Source organism: Apteryx mantelli, chromosome 17 (genome assembly GCF_036417845.1).
Source record: "Apteryx mantelli isolate bAptMan1 chromosome 17, bAptMan1.hap1, whole genome shotgun sequence".
In the NCBI taxonomy this organism is placed as follows: Eukaryota; Metazoa; Chordata; class Aves; order Apterygiformes; family Apterygidae; genus Apteryx; species Apteryx mantelli.
In genome coordinates this window covers 4,056,417-4,068,473 of record NC_089994.1, presented here as the reverse complement: position 1 = coordinate 4,068,473, position 12,057 = coordinate 4,056,417, and the positions used below count along the sequence as shown (strand labels likewise).

The following is a 12,057-nucleotide window of genomic DNA, read 5'->3' as shown; positions in this document are numbered from 1 at the left end:
TAAGAAAGGAAGAAAAATCACCCTCAGGAAGAGATTGGAAAATATGCTAAAGAACAGCTCTCTGTCCTCCATTCAGGCAGAAGCAGTGTCCCTTCTGCAAAGCAAGCCCTGTTAATACAACAGCAGTTGTATTAATAAACCACAGCAAGTGTCAGAAATCTGAATCTCCAACTTCAAACACCAGAGCTTTCAGTGATTACCGTTCTTCCATATCTGTCCCACTGGTCCTCTTCTCTGCCAGTCAAATTCTGCCCTTACCCATCTGTTCACGCTACATACAGGAGAACCTTTCTTCCCCAGAGCACATACTCACCCAATCTGTTCAATCAGCTCCCTAGCCTGTGTGATAATATTTGCTCCAGTGAAGCAGACGATCCCAGCCATTTCCATGGAGTACCAGCGAGCTCTGTGAATGGAGGAGTGAAATCAAGAGTATGCAGTGCTACCTCTCAAACACAGCTGTGGGGAAGGGCGTAAGGACATCCAGAAAAAGTCTCAGGGCAAAAAAAGACAACAACAATGGCCCTTAGGAAGTCGTTTTCCTTTCCCTTGTTGTGATACTTCAGGAAACCACGCACCCTGAAAAATCACCTATAGACAAACCCTGCTATTCATTGCCAAATGCTACAGGGCCTTGTTTAGCAAGAGTCCCAAATATTAGAAGTCATTAGTAGGAGCAAAAGAAGAGTGTTACAGGGATCACCCATCATCTCCCTTGCGCTTCAGAAGCAGGTGAAGAAGGTGACAGTCTCACTAGAACAATTTTAGTTTACAAGGCTCCTTTCTGGAGAACTCCAGCGATGATCATAGGTGAGACTCACCCTTTACGCATGACATAGCCATAGAAAGAATTGAGGATACACTTGTGTGCCAGCTGCAGGGAGTCATATAGGATTTCCATGTTCTTGCAGCGCTTCACTTCAGAGGCATCTCCTGTCTCCACAGCTGCAGACAGCTTCTTCTTCCACACCTGACAGTGAGAGGCAGAGTCAGGACAATCCTATATTCCACTACAGGCAGTATCAATATCCAGGTATTCCCCTCACTTCAATCCTAATATGACATTACGATCCTAGAACAATATCAATTATAAATTCCTCTTTCTTCTGCATCTGAGGAGGAAGAGTTGGGCATAGCCATTATGCCACATCATGGAAGAGTCTTGCGGCATCAACTGTAACTCGCAGCCATGGTTAGAATTCATCTAATGCCAGCAGAGCTGCCATCCTACATCAATTCTGTCACACCAGGTATTGTGCTGGCAAGAACTAAATGCCTGCAGCAAGAGATTGTATCTAGTCTAACAGCAGAACCACTTGGGTAGAAAAGGCCTCCCAGCCACCTCCATGATTCATGACAGAACTAGGAATAACTGCAAAGCAAATGGCTCTTTAATGAGCTCTTCCAGAGGTAGAATCCCAGGGTCTTGTCATTTCTTTCAATCCATTAAGAATAATGCTTCAGTCTCCTCCCTGTCACAAGACACCAAACATTTGAGAACTAGAACATGCTTCTCTCCTTCCTTCTCCTAGAAGGAATCATTTCTTAACCTAAGGTCTAGATTTTGTTTCTATGCTTGTCTCATTTTCTTTGTTTGAAAAGTGTCCCACACTGAACACGAGCCAGATCAGTATTGTGGCAGGACACAAAATAGTTGAGCTGAGGATTTTCTAAATCCAGTAAATGCCAAAAATATAGCTGTTTTGTTTCCTACCACTGAGAGCGATTGCATCACGGAGTTAGTAATCACTGTGGCAGCAGCTGTTTGAATATGATTCAGCAGTGGAAAAACCTGCACTTGCACCAGAGCTGTCAGGAAAGCTAATATTTCTTACTGAATATATAGATTGAGCAAAATGATCCTTTAGGGTTCAAGTTTTCAGTGAGAGTGAGAACCTCCTAGCTCTGGCAGGACAAATAAAACAGAAATTCAAGCCCAGCACCTTATGCAGCCCCTTGAACTCATAGCGACGGTCTCTGAAGGCTCGTACAGTGTCTACATAGAAAGAGTTCTCTCGCTGGCAGATGGTGGTGACACGCTCCTCTAACTTGGTAACATGGATCTTCTTATAAGCCTTGCGGCAATAATCTAGTTAAGGGAATAAATAGAGAGAGCTTTCTCAGAGACCAATGCCCCACTATGGATGGGGAAGATGAACACAGTGGCATCAGGACACACCACACAGATCTACAGCGAAGCTTTCAAGTCACCAGTCTGGGAAAAATTCCATCAGTGCAAATAAACACCATGCACAGGAAAGCAAGGAGGCAGTCCTGCTACACAGGTAAGGGAAGGAAGATACTAATACAGAGAGAAACAGCACCTCTTTATAGAGATGCAGAGGCATGTGGGGGAAATAAATTGGTTGTGGTGAACATATGGCCCATCCACAAATCCAGGCTCCACTCAGAGCCCCCCACTAGCTAGATGCTTTTTAGGAGCAAAAAGTGAAAGGATACTGATGCTTCTGTTTCACTGATAGGTTTTAATTAGCCCTCATCAAAAAAAACCCCCAGCAACACACAAAACAAACCCCTCCCCCCCCCAACAAAAAACACACCCAAAAAACACCCTTCCATGTCTCAGCTCAAATCCATGGCTCTCAGTGAGAAAAGGAGAACACTGAGACAGGAACCGGTGCCTGCCTCCTCCTCAAGAAGTGTGCAGAAATTGGTTAGACAAAAACTGTTATAGCATAGAACTGAGATCAGATTTAGTCTGAGCCAGCATGAACAAAGTAGCCCCAAAGCCAAGAGAGAAATAATTAATGATGTGTTTATAGTTTAGGCAGCAAAAACCTGCTCCAGACAATGCCATTTATTTTCACCTGCCAGTCGCTTCTTCTCATACTTGGCCTGTTCTTCACGGGAAAGCTCGTGGAATGCCCGGGGCGCTCCATCTGGATACAGAGGAGGAAACTTCTCAGACTCCAGTTGCTGCTGGATGCGGTGATACTCACTGCGGCTTGCAGGCACTGCAAAGGAACAAAAACTATGAGCTTTCCAGGGGAGAAGGAAATGGTCTCTGTGTCTTCAGCTCAGACTGCAATGTCTATCCATGCTGCAATGCAACAAGAAACTTGAGAAAGCAGAATTACACTTACTGAATTCTCCTCTCCACTGCCAAGTCATCCGGCGCTGACAATTGGCACCTGGCTTGTTGAAGTCACAGGCAGCACACGTGGCCTCATCCACCATTGCTGAGGGCTGGACACAGGTCAGAGACACACCGATGTTAGAAGAAACAGCTCTATTTCCAAACAGTGACATATGCTAGAATGAACAGGCTTTGGGTAGTAGAAAAGCACAAAAGTGAACACCACAGAGGTGATGTTCAGTAAGTTTTCCTTTCTAGAAGCTTTTGGGAACACAAGTTACAGCAAAAACAATGACTATTCTTTGGAAGAGGCCAGCTAAAGCTATCGCTCTGCCTTGGACAGACCTTTCTGCTCTGCACACCTGGCAACTGTAGCAGCCTGACTGGATTTCAAACCTAGCCTTATTTTACGCCCCTGCCCAGAGCAGAAAGTTCACTCCTTGCTGTTAAGGGGATCAAGTCAGAGGGACCACCTAGATCATCTGAAAGACAAAATAGGAGACACATTCCTGACTGGACTGATGTTACCCACCTGCAACCTGTTGGTCAGAATGATGTTGGGGTACATGGCCCCCACATCTAAATGGTAGATAAGGGGACACTCAATTCGGTTAGGGACATCCTTCAAGGAATTCAGCTTGACTTTGATTTCATCGCAAACCTGTGGTGAGATGTAAAAAAGTAAAATTCAAACAGGAAGGAATTAATGATACAGTCAAGTATGCACTGTATTTGGTCCTTAATTTCTGACATGCACAGAGACACTTGCCACCGACTCTGGGGAACGGAGGAAGGGTATGAAGAACTAATGGAACAGGATTAAAAAGAGTGGCAGCAGTGAGTCTCCTTTAGCCACCAGCATATTTAAGGTTTTGTTTTGGACCTCCATGTAAGTTTCATCTACACTGCAAATGCCTACAGATAAGCTTCTCTGTCTCTCTCCACGGAGTATAAAATGAGTCTAACCAGGCACTTTAACATGTGTTGTCTCACCAGACACATTCAGGATGAGAAAAATCACAGCCTTGCCTCCAGCCTATGCCAGCTCCTTATTAACATGGGAAATAAGGCACAGATGTACATGTAGCAGAACTCAAAATTGAAGAAAGCCGTTATATAACACTAATACACGTGCACAGGGCACAGGCTTGCCTAAAGAAGTGTGCTGCAACTCCATCCTCACGGTTCAGCTCTCCCTGGAACACCCAGCCATGCCCCATGCCCTGCAGGCTGGGGTAGGGCAACATACCTCCTGGAAGTTGGTGACTTGATCCAATGGCAAACCTTCCTCCTCTTCGATAGCATGCCGGAGCGTCTTCTCCACATGCTGCACCAGGAAGTCAAAGGCAGCAGGATTCTACAAGGATATGGGAATGATACTGAGACTTTTTCTAGCCCTGATATCCATCCTTGCACACTGTGCAGAGAAGGGGGCGGGTGACAGCTTCTACTAGATTGTCCATGTTCCAGTGTAACTTTGAACATGGACTCACTACTTAGCAGAGCCTCTGTATGGGTAGAGAGCAGTTCACCTCATCTGAAGGGTAGCTGTCTGAAATGGGTCAACTGAATGGCATCTTAAAATGCCCCTTCTTCATTCACTGATCAGCTCAGACGTGAGCAGGCAGACAAAGTTGGCCAGTTAGCTGGCCTGACCTCCATAGCCAACTTGAGCTCCCTAGTACCGAGGGAGGGTGGCTTTCTGCTAAGAACCCTACAACTCAAAAGTCTAGACCACCGGCACTAGGGCAAAATACAAAGTAGGGAAGAGATGGGGCTGCTCCCCTGCCCTTGGAGTTCTCCCGCAAAGGAGGCCATATGGGGCAGCTAACAAGAACAGAAGATTGCATTTATGTTCCATAGTGCAACACTTCTCATGAGACAGGGCTGACCCAGCAGTCAGCTGCTCACACATCTCACTGCTCTAAGGGCTCAAGGATTTAGATTCATTCAAGATCCTTTTACATTCACAGTGCATGTTCCCTCATTTACTAGATTAAAGCCACTAAAATACACAGCACCGAAGTGTGGTGCATCACACAGCAGAGAGTGAAGCTGCCTCTAAAACTTACAATACAGACAGTATCACTAACCAGAAACAGGTAGAAGAGGCCAAAAGAAGCTTGGGTTGAGTGAGAGAAGGACAAAAAGATATAATCCCGAGGAGACAAGAACAGAGCCATCTCTGCCAACAATGACTGGCTCAAAAAACAAAACAAAAAACTCCAACCAACCAACAAACCCATACAAAAGCAAACAAACCACTTTCCTTGCTGTGACACTGTCTTTACCTGACAGACAGTTTGAGGTTATGAGGAGTAACTCCTCCCATCCCTTCCCATCCAAGCTCTAAGCAGGTTCATGTGCTCAAGCCAGAAATTAGGTACCACAAAATTTTTTGATAGGTATTGCTCAACCCCCAAAAGAACATGGGATGTTAATTCCAGTGGAGGGTTATTCCCCACTGCCATGCTCTTCTGAGAGATGAGACAGAGGATCATTGTCTTACCATTTTAAAGCCTCTGTTGCAACACCCTGATCGTGCCCTTACCATTTTAAAGCGGCAGGGGATGTCACTGCGAAAAACCCCAGATTCCAGAGCTTCCACATGGCCTCCTACATACGTCTCTGAGTCCAGCACATGGCCATCATCTGTAAGTTTGTTGAACTCCTGCTCCTGCTTGTTGGGGAAGATGATGTTGGCATGATAGGCCTGAACCATCAGCAGTGCCTCACACAGTGTCCCAGAACCTTTTCTTAACACCTGTAAGAGACAAACATCAAAAACTGGACTTAGAAAGAAGTGTTGTGCAGGGTACTGCTGGAACTAGGCTGGCCTTATCACCATATCACTGAACTGAGGTGTTTGAGCTGGTGTCCAACATAATGTATTATTCAGGCAGCATCGCAGCCCAAGGCAAGCAGCAGCACAGTGAGAAAACAAAACCAACTCCTTCACTTAGGTTGCACATAACTGGCCTATAGAAAAATACCTATGGCACTTTCTCTCCACAGTACAGCAGCATTTGGAGACTACTTTCTCTCTCCTTTCCTGACAAAAAAGTACCCAGGCAGTAGGAATCAGTTCTATTGCCAGTGTATCACTGTTGCATGGAGGATGCAGCTCTTTGCCCAGAAAAGAAATTGTTTCAGGCATGCACTCACCTCATCAGGCTCCATGGGAATGATGGTGCACAATGCAAAAATGAAAGGGTGCACATACTTCATGTACATGTAATAGGTAGCAACTGCATCAGACACTGAATAGGTGGCCAGAGTCTGTTGAGGAGAGAGACAAATTAATCCCAGTCATATTTAACACAGCAGGTCAATGACAATAACCTTTCATTGTTTCTTGTTGTACATGTTAATATCAGCAGGAAGATGGGAAAGGTATGTTCCTGCATACAAACATCCCAGCATGTAAAAAGAAAGAGTTATCAGCTGGCTTAAGAGGACATTCTGCTTTAACCTTAATTACATAGGTATAAGTCAGTTTTGAATTTGCAGAAATGGGGAAGATGAGCTCACAGCCACATATCTGCACAGATGCCACACTTCTGAGAGTCAGAAGGCCTCTCTTGGCCTACAGAGATACTCCAGGGCTTCAGCAGAAACCTCATTGCTTGTGTCCATGATGCACTTTAACAAAGCACTGCTCTGTTGCAACACCCTGAGTATTGCCATTTTGCAGGAGTGTAAATAACCAAAATACATATTGGCAATGCCAATGCCAGAAACGCTTCAAAAGAAATTCCATTCTTCCCATAAGCTCAAGTTCTTTAAGGTGTCTGAAATTCAGGAAGATACACTGACTTGACTTCTCTAAGACCACTGCATGAAGCAAAAGTATTTCATAAAGCTCTAACTCAAAGTTTCAGTAAGATGGCAGATGCCTGGAGATACAGCACAGGATGGGAATACCTGAGGCTCCTCTGTAGCCATCCGGCACATCTCTTCAGGGTCCAGCTCCACTGGATCATAACCCAGTTTTGCTTTTGCTGCTGCTTTCAGGTTGTGACTTCCCACTGGGAGATAACTGTCTCTCTTCACCCACCTAGACAGAATAATGAAAATGCCAGTCTATGAAGAGATAGCCCTGCACTTCGGAAAGGGCTGAAGTACACAAAAAGGATTTTGATTACTGTAACAGGGAAAGATGAGAGCAGAACATCCAAGTACTGTGGAATAAGAGGCTGCACAGCTTTAGACATTCTGCATATCTACCAATGCTCTTAAACCCTGACTAGTACAAACTCTGCTATTCAAATCATTTCCATTGCTCAGATTTCTCTCAACCCTCATACTTCAGAGACTTAAAGACACACATTTAAACACAGGAGGAGATATCAGCAGGACTGCAAAGACAATCAGCTGTTTTCCAGAGTCTGGACGCTAGTCCAGTGGGAAAAACATCAATATGATAGTCACAGCTTCCAAGGTGGACAGTCCTCTCCTGCACACAGGCACGTATGCATCCTTTCTTCTTCTCTCTGTGCTAGGCAGGCTGTTGGGTTAGAATACAGTCCTGTTCCCACTACAATGGCTTGATCTTATATCCTGTCCTTTTATCTGCTATCCAGGACAGGTCTCAAACACCCAGTGACAGCCACCAGCAGACTGTATGAACAGAGTTAGTCATTCAGGCTAGTGTGGTGAAGACATAACAGTTTCTGTAGCTAATGGCACACAGTGGAAGCAGCACAACCAAAGAAAAGGACTATCACCCCAGTCTAATGAGGCATAACACATGATAGCAGTGAACAGAGATGGAAAAGGGACAGTATTCAAATACATTAACTGTAGGCATTTTATATAAGTTTAATGGATAAAGATGCAGTTATATGGTACAGAGGAAGCATTAGGTACCTCAGACAATCCATGTGGATGCACTGCGGTGCTTTGTACTCTCCCTGGCTGTCCTTCTGAAATCCGATCTCCTGATACATATTAATTCCATGAGCTGCTGCTCTTGCTTCCACAAAAGGCCTGGGGAGAAAGACAATGCAGAAGAGAAGGAACAAAACGGTCACTTTCCTTCACCCCCCACAACGGTTTCAGAATTACTTTGTTATAAACTACTTCATGAAGAATTTTTCTTGTGAATTCTCCTTCGCTCCAGACCTTATCTGTGATATCTGGCCACAGTGAAAACTCCCTGTAGGGCAGAACTACAGCATGAAAGAAGGGGTGACGCTGCTTGCTCACATCCTATATCAGGAAGCAGAACTTTATGATCTGTCTTCCCTTGCTTCCCAAAGGCTTAGCTGCTCTGGTCTCCCTATTATTCTGCAGTTCTTTTTTGGCCCTTTTCCTGTTCTCAAGATATTGGGGTCATCAATATACAAACATTGCCAAATCGATGACAGTTTAGAAGTAGCTGAGCAATCTCATGACCAACTGGATGGGACTCTACAGAAGTTCATACTTCAAAGCCAATAAACACAGCTCTGCTCAGAGAAACAGTTCTGAGTTCCACCTCCCCATCTTCGACAGTCCTCTACAGGCTGAGGTCCAAGACTCAGCCCAGCACCCTGGATAAAGGGCACGTAATCAGGATGTAAACAGGTACCCAAACTGGCTGGATAGTCTGCACAGACAAGAGCGCATATGGCCACCATGTGAGCTCCAGACAGAGGACACCAAGACTAGTATCTGATCTTGCCCCATAGCCCAGATGACATTTCCCCTTTAGAAACCAGGTTAGTTTTCCATTCCTGATCTTACCAGTCAAAGAAGTCTCCATTGTATGTGACAATGATGGTAGGTTTGGTCTCCTGGACGTGTTCAAACCACCTCTGGATTAAATGAGCCTAGTATGCAACAGAGGAATGAAAAATAATAATAATACTCAGCAACTTCACCTCCTGCACAGAGGGGCACTGGATATAATACAATTTACACAGTCCTTCCCCTCTGCTCTTGACCTAGCTAGAACTTGACCTGTCTTATCATTACACCATGAAACGAAAGCATCACCAGCACTGCGATGTCCACTGTGCTCCCCAAAGATGCAGCCTATTGAGTGATAAGCTCTCTTTGGCCTACAAGAGACCAAGGCAGATAAACAGCCTTACTTCCCCAAGCAGAACGTACTTACCTCATCTGGTTCATTAAAGACACAGAATGGACCCTCATACTCCGGTTTGGGAGTAAATTCAAAGTCTTCAATATCCTCAGAGACGATCTCCCTGTTTGTGATCAGATAGCCCTAGGAAGTTGACAAAGAAAGAGTTACTGAGTACTCACATCCCTGGTACACCAGGGACAGGTTCCTGGGCAACCAGAACACACTGTCTAAAGGATGAAATAATCTTCCACTGATGTGATAATCCTTGCAAGGCTTGACAATCAGAGCTTCTGTCAAGTGGAACAACTAGTTGGAAGTCAGCTTCTGAACAATTGCTTACAATCAACTAAGGAGGCCAAAGGGAGACAACTTAGGACTATGCTCTCCAAATTACTACTGCTCTCTCAAAGGAGCACCAGCAGCCTTAGCTGGGTTCTGCAACACACCAAACAAGGAAATTCTTATGTATCATTTGGATTTCAATTTTATTTCCACGGCCATTACATGTAGACCAAGCAGCTGGCAGCAAAACAAGCCTGGAATAAGATGGCCAAAGGTGACATGCTGGTCTGCTGCCTAGTATTTTGCTCTGAAGCATGAAGAAAACAACTGTTGTTCCATTACCTGCCCATCAATCATGTAGGAGATCATCATGATCTGGTCTGTCTCTGCATCAGGAAACTTCAAAGGGAGTTTGGTAGTTTCAATGTCAAAGGCGAGAACAACGGGATCCTGAATATGACCAAATACATTAACCTCAAGTCAGCTTTAGAATATGATTTAACGAGCAGTTCCCATTAGACTCACTAGGCTCAATGCTAGCACAGTAAGTCAGTCATACCCTCCTTGGTAATCATTTTATAATGTGTCTTATCAACCCAAAGCAAAATCAGTACCCAAGCCTGTAAACAAAATTTGCTCCATGAAAACCATGGTATAATGCCAGCTGTCTACTCGGAATTAATGCCATTCCACTGCTGGAAGTCAGCCGCTAGCAGAAAACAAACTAGTCATGTACAGGCACAGACTGACTCCTGCCTGACAAACACTCACCGGTCGCTCTACAAGGTCATCTCGGCGGGTGATTTCAGGAGGGTAAGTGATGCCCCGGTATCGCACATTGTACCAATGAGCCTATCACAGGGAAAGATGCAGGAAGCGCATTAATGTGAGGCCTGCTCCTAGTAATACTTTTGTTCGCATACTGGGGACAGAACCACATGAACTAACTGTAATTCCAAGGAAAGACTCCAACTGTGGCTATGCATCAGATTATTTAACTTTTCTGTGTGTCAGTAACCAAAAAAAAGGCCCACCAGTAATAGACTAGATTTCACACATTAACTCATTGTCACAAACACCTTTACACAGGTACTGGAAAGAGATAAAGTTTCCATCATGCCTGCACTTCAAGAATACAGTAGTAGGAAAATGAATGTCCTAAGCTTCTCCTAGCTTCCATATTCCTTACTCACCACATGGATCTTCAGGTCAATGGACAGGCGAATATGGTAGGGTACATCATACTCCCGCATATCCACAATGTTGTCCATTTGGTTGGCAACCTTTTTTGAGGGTCCTTCATCATCTGTGGACAGGCTGCCTCCAGCAAGAGCACTACAAGGAGCAGAGGAAACCAGCCAATTTACCTAAGTAGGTTTATGCACATCTCAGACACAGCAGGCTTGACCGTAGGAGACAATGTGGCAACAGTGGTACCCAGTGATAACCAAACAGCAAAATATATCAACAGGAGAGAATAGAATAGGAAAAGCTTCCCCTTAATGCAACAACCCCCTTCTAGAAAGATGGTCATCGGGACTGACAGCATGTGAGGAAATGTTGCACAATCTACGATCTAGTCTTAAATTTGCTTTTTGTCATGCTTGTGTGCTATTAAGAGGTACAAACAGACAAAAAAAATCATTTCTATGCCTGTATAATAAATGTTTCTTACGGCATTGGATTTATAAAGTATAGTAATGAGTTTAAGAATAATTGGGCAACCCAGGAATAACTCTGAACAACAGAAGTACACCTTTCAGTTGGGCAGGGAACGCTCATTTCACAAGATTCCTCTTCCTTTGAAATGGTTCAACCGAAATCAGACTTCAGGAATAGGAAACCAAAGAGAAGATCAAAATTTTCATTTGTACTTTTTAGCCTGTATGACTAAGGGAATCCTATTAAGCCCACAGATCAACTGCCCTAAGGAGGCCTCTTACCTTGACAGCATAGATGTATAGACATCGCTCGCCTGGTCTCGCTCTCTGTTTTTCCTCACAGCAGGAGAGATCTCTTTCCGCACCTTCACTAAGTCATCCACCGTGTTGAAGGATAGCTTAATGTAGTTCCGCTTAAGACCCACCAAGTGATTTGGCTACAAAGCAACAAGACAGTGCCAACTGAGGGTGGAAAAAAGTAACAAGGGAAAGGAGAAGACTGCTTATAGTAAGAAATGGTTGAAAGGCAAATTATATTGACACACATGGAAGAACTGGCCAAAGAAGAGGTATCGATTGGATGGAAAGACCAGTAGTGGGAAGAGGCTCTAGCAAGCATGTAAGCCAGGGAAGAACATAAGAACTCTGCTGGTTCACACCAAGGGCCATCTCGGCCTGTTGTCTGTTTCCAAGCGCAATCGCTAGTATGCGCCCAAGGAAGAGTGAACGTATAGTATTTCCCTCTGCCACAACACTCTCTCACCCTCCATTTTTTAGCTCAGGAAATTTCTTGAGCATCCTGTGAAAAAGACTATGTGCCAGGGGAGAAGAATATACTTTTTTTACTATTACTATTAATAAGCAATTATTATTAATAAGCAATAATTAGCCTATGATACGCATATGCATATTATGCGTATGATTCTGATACGCAATGCAAACAGTGT

At 44.4% G+C, this 12,057-nt stretch overlaps 1 protein-coding gene across 1 annotated transcript in view; it reads right to left on the bottom strand.

Annotated features, from left to right (window-relative positions):
- POLE (DNA polymerase epsilon, catalytic subunit) overlaps window positions 1-12,057 on the bottom strand; it is a 31,140-nt gene that overhangs the window by 17,015 nt on the left and 2,068 nt on the right. Inside the window, exons 6-22 of the mRNA XM_067306809.1 lie at window positions 11,393-11,547; window positions 10,643-10,784; window positions 10,221-10,301; window positions 9,792-9,899; window positions 9,198-9,308; window positions 8,825-8,910; window positions 7,967-8,086; window positions 7,022-7,154; window positions 6,263-6,376; window positions 5,649-5,861; window positions 4,347-4,454; window positions 3,630-3,758; window positions 3,105-3,207; window positions 2,829-2,975; window positions 1,944-2,089; window positions 822-970; window positions 314-406 (exon numbers count right to left, since the gene is read on the bottom strand). Coding sequence (XP_067162910.1) covers window positions 314-406; window positions 822-970; window positions 1,944-2,089; window positions 2,829-2,975; window positions 3,105-3,207; window positions 3,630-3,758; window positions 4,347-4,454; window positions 5,649-5,861; window positions 6,263-6,376; window positions 7,022-7,154; window positions 7,967-8,086; window positions 8,825-8,910; window positions 9,198-9,308; window positions 9,792-9,899; window positions 10,221-10,301; window positions 10,643-10,784; window positions 11,393-11,547 — 2,138 coding nt within the window. The remainder of the gene's footprint in view (window positions 1-313; window positions 407-821; window positions 971-1,943; window positions 2,090-2,828; window positions 2,976-3,104; window positions 3,208-3,629; window positions 3,759-4,346; window positions 4,455-5,648; window positions 5,862-6,262; window positions 6,377-7,021; window positions 7,155-7,966; window positions 8,087-8,824; window positions 8,911-9,197; window positions 9,309-9,791; window positions 9,900-10,220; window positions 10,302-10,642; window positions 10,785-11,392; window positions 11,548-12,057) is intronic.